The sequence below is a fragment of the Mus caroli genome, chromosome 9, assembly GCF_900094665.2.
Source record: "Mus caroli chromosome 9, CAROLI_EIJ_v1.1, whole genome shotgun sequence".
Taxonomy (NCBI): Eukaryota; Metazoa; Chordata; class Mammalia; order Rodentia; family Muridae; genus Mus; species Mus caroli.
In genome coordinates, this window is record NC_034578.1 from 34,897,776 (window position 1) to 34,899,595 (window position 1,820).

Genomic DNA, 1,820 nt, shown 5'->3' on the forward strand with positions numbered 1-1,820 from the left:
AGTCCCTCTACTTCCTCGACACATTAAGTGACATGGTTATCACATATTAATCTTTCTTCACAGGAGGAAATGGTGAAAATTATCCTATTTTCAAATACCTAAACTTCTCCATTAGAATTGTTAATTTACATGTAAACAAACAAGAGAAACTATGGCAATGGTAAGGAAAAAAGTCATTATCTATAAAATATCAGAAATAAATTATTGAAATGAGATTCAAATTTATTTCTCCCTACAAATAAACAAGCAAACACACAAAAAGATATTATAATGGCCACACAAATGGAACTAATAAAACTGACATTCCAAGCCCAGTAACTACATGAGAAAGGACACTCACTCAGATCAGCACTTTCTCTTACTCAGGGTCTTTATCAAGGCAATTTTAACATCTTTGTTCCTCAAGCTGTAGATTAAGGGATTCAGTAGAGGAACTGTATTGGTATAAAAGACAGACGAGATTTTACTTTCACTCATTGACTCAGCAGAAGATGGTTTGAGATACATAAATGCACCTGATCCAAAGAACAGAGAAACTGCAATTATGTGGGAACTGCAGGTACTGAAGGCTTTGGACCTGCCCTCCTTCGAGCTGATATGAAAGATACTTGAGAGGATGAAACCATAAGAGATAAAGATGGTGATGGTGGGCACAATAATGTTGATGCCTATTACAACAAAAACCTCCAGCTCATTGACATAGATGCTGGTGCAGGAGAGCTGAAGCAAAGGGGGGATGTCACAGAAGTAGTGATTGATGGTGTTTGCATCACAGAAGGTCAGTCTCAGCATGCATCCCGTGTGAGCCATGGCACTAGAAAATGCCATTATATATGAGCCAAGTATGAGGTTCAAACATAATTTAGGAGACATGACAATATTGTACAAGAGTGGATTACATATGGCCACATAGCGATCATAGGCCATTACAGTCAGCACATAACATTCAGAAATGCAGAAAAAACTGAAAAAGAAAAGTTGGGTCATGCATCCTCTATAGGAAATAATGTTCTTCTCTGATATAAAGCTCACTAACATTTTTGGTGTGAACACAGAAGAGTACCAGAAGTCAACTAGTGACAAGTTAAAGAGGAAAAAGTACATTGGGGTATGAAGGTGAGAATTCAGTACAATTAAGGTAATCAAACTCAGATTTCCCAATACAGTGAGAACATACATCACTAAAAAGAGGACAAAAAGAGGGCATTGGAGATCAGGGTCCTTGGTTAATCCCACCAGAATGAACTCAGTCACTGAAGAGACATTTTCCGAACCCATTCTTCTTTAAAGGAATCTGTGAGCACAGGTCAAGTGAAATTATGTTAGAATAAAATACAACCATTCCCAAAACAGTCTTTCAAACATATAGAGTATCACCAACATAACTTTTTCCTTTAATTATGATTATGGTGTTTCTTTCATTTGAATTCTTTTTACCTTCTCTTTCTCTGTCTCTCTCTGCCTCCCTCAGTCTCTCTCTCTCTCTCTCTCTCTCTCTCACACACACACACACACTCACACACACACACATACACACACATCTACACACAGTATTATTTCATATCTATTTTGATAATATTTACCCTCTCTTTTTCTGCCTATCCTACTTCCTATCTTTTTTATTCTTAATCATGCTCTTTTGTGTTCGTCAAAAATTATTTGAAGTATATCCTTCTCCTGGAGGATGGTTGGTGTCTTAGTCAGGGTTTCTATTCCTGCACAACATCATGACCAAGAAGCAAGTTGGGGAGGAAAGGGTTTATTCGGCTTACACTTCCATGCTGCTGTTCATCACCAAAGGAAGTCAGGACTGGAACTCA

The 1,820-nt window shown here is 37.6% G+C and overlaps 1 protein-coding gene across 1 annotated transcript; it reads right to left on the minus strand.

Annotated features, from left to right (window-relative positions):
- Positions 1–345: 345 nt before the first annotated feature.
- On the minus strand, positions 346–1,284 carry LOC110301343 (olfactory receptor 145-like). The gene has a single exon (XM_021171793.1). It carries the CDS (start codon positions 1,276–1,278, stop codon positions 346–348), a length of 933 nt encoding a protein of 310 aa, XP_021027452.1. The 5' UTR covers positions 1,279–1,284.
- Between the last annotated feature and the right edge of the window lie 536 nt (positions 1,285–1,820).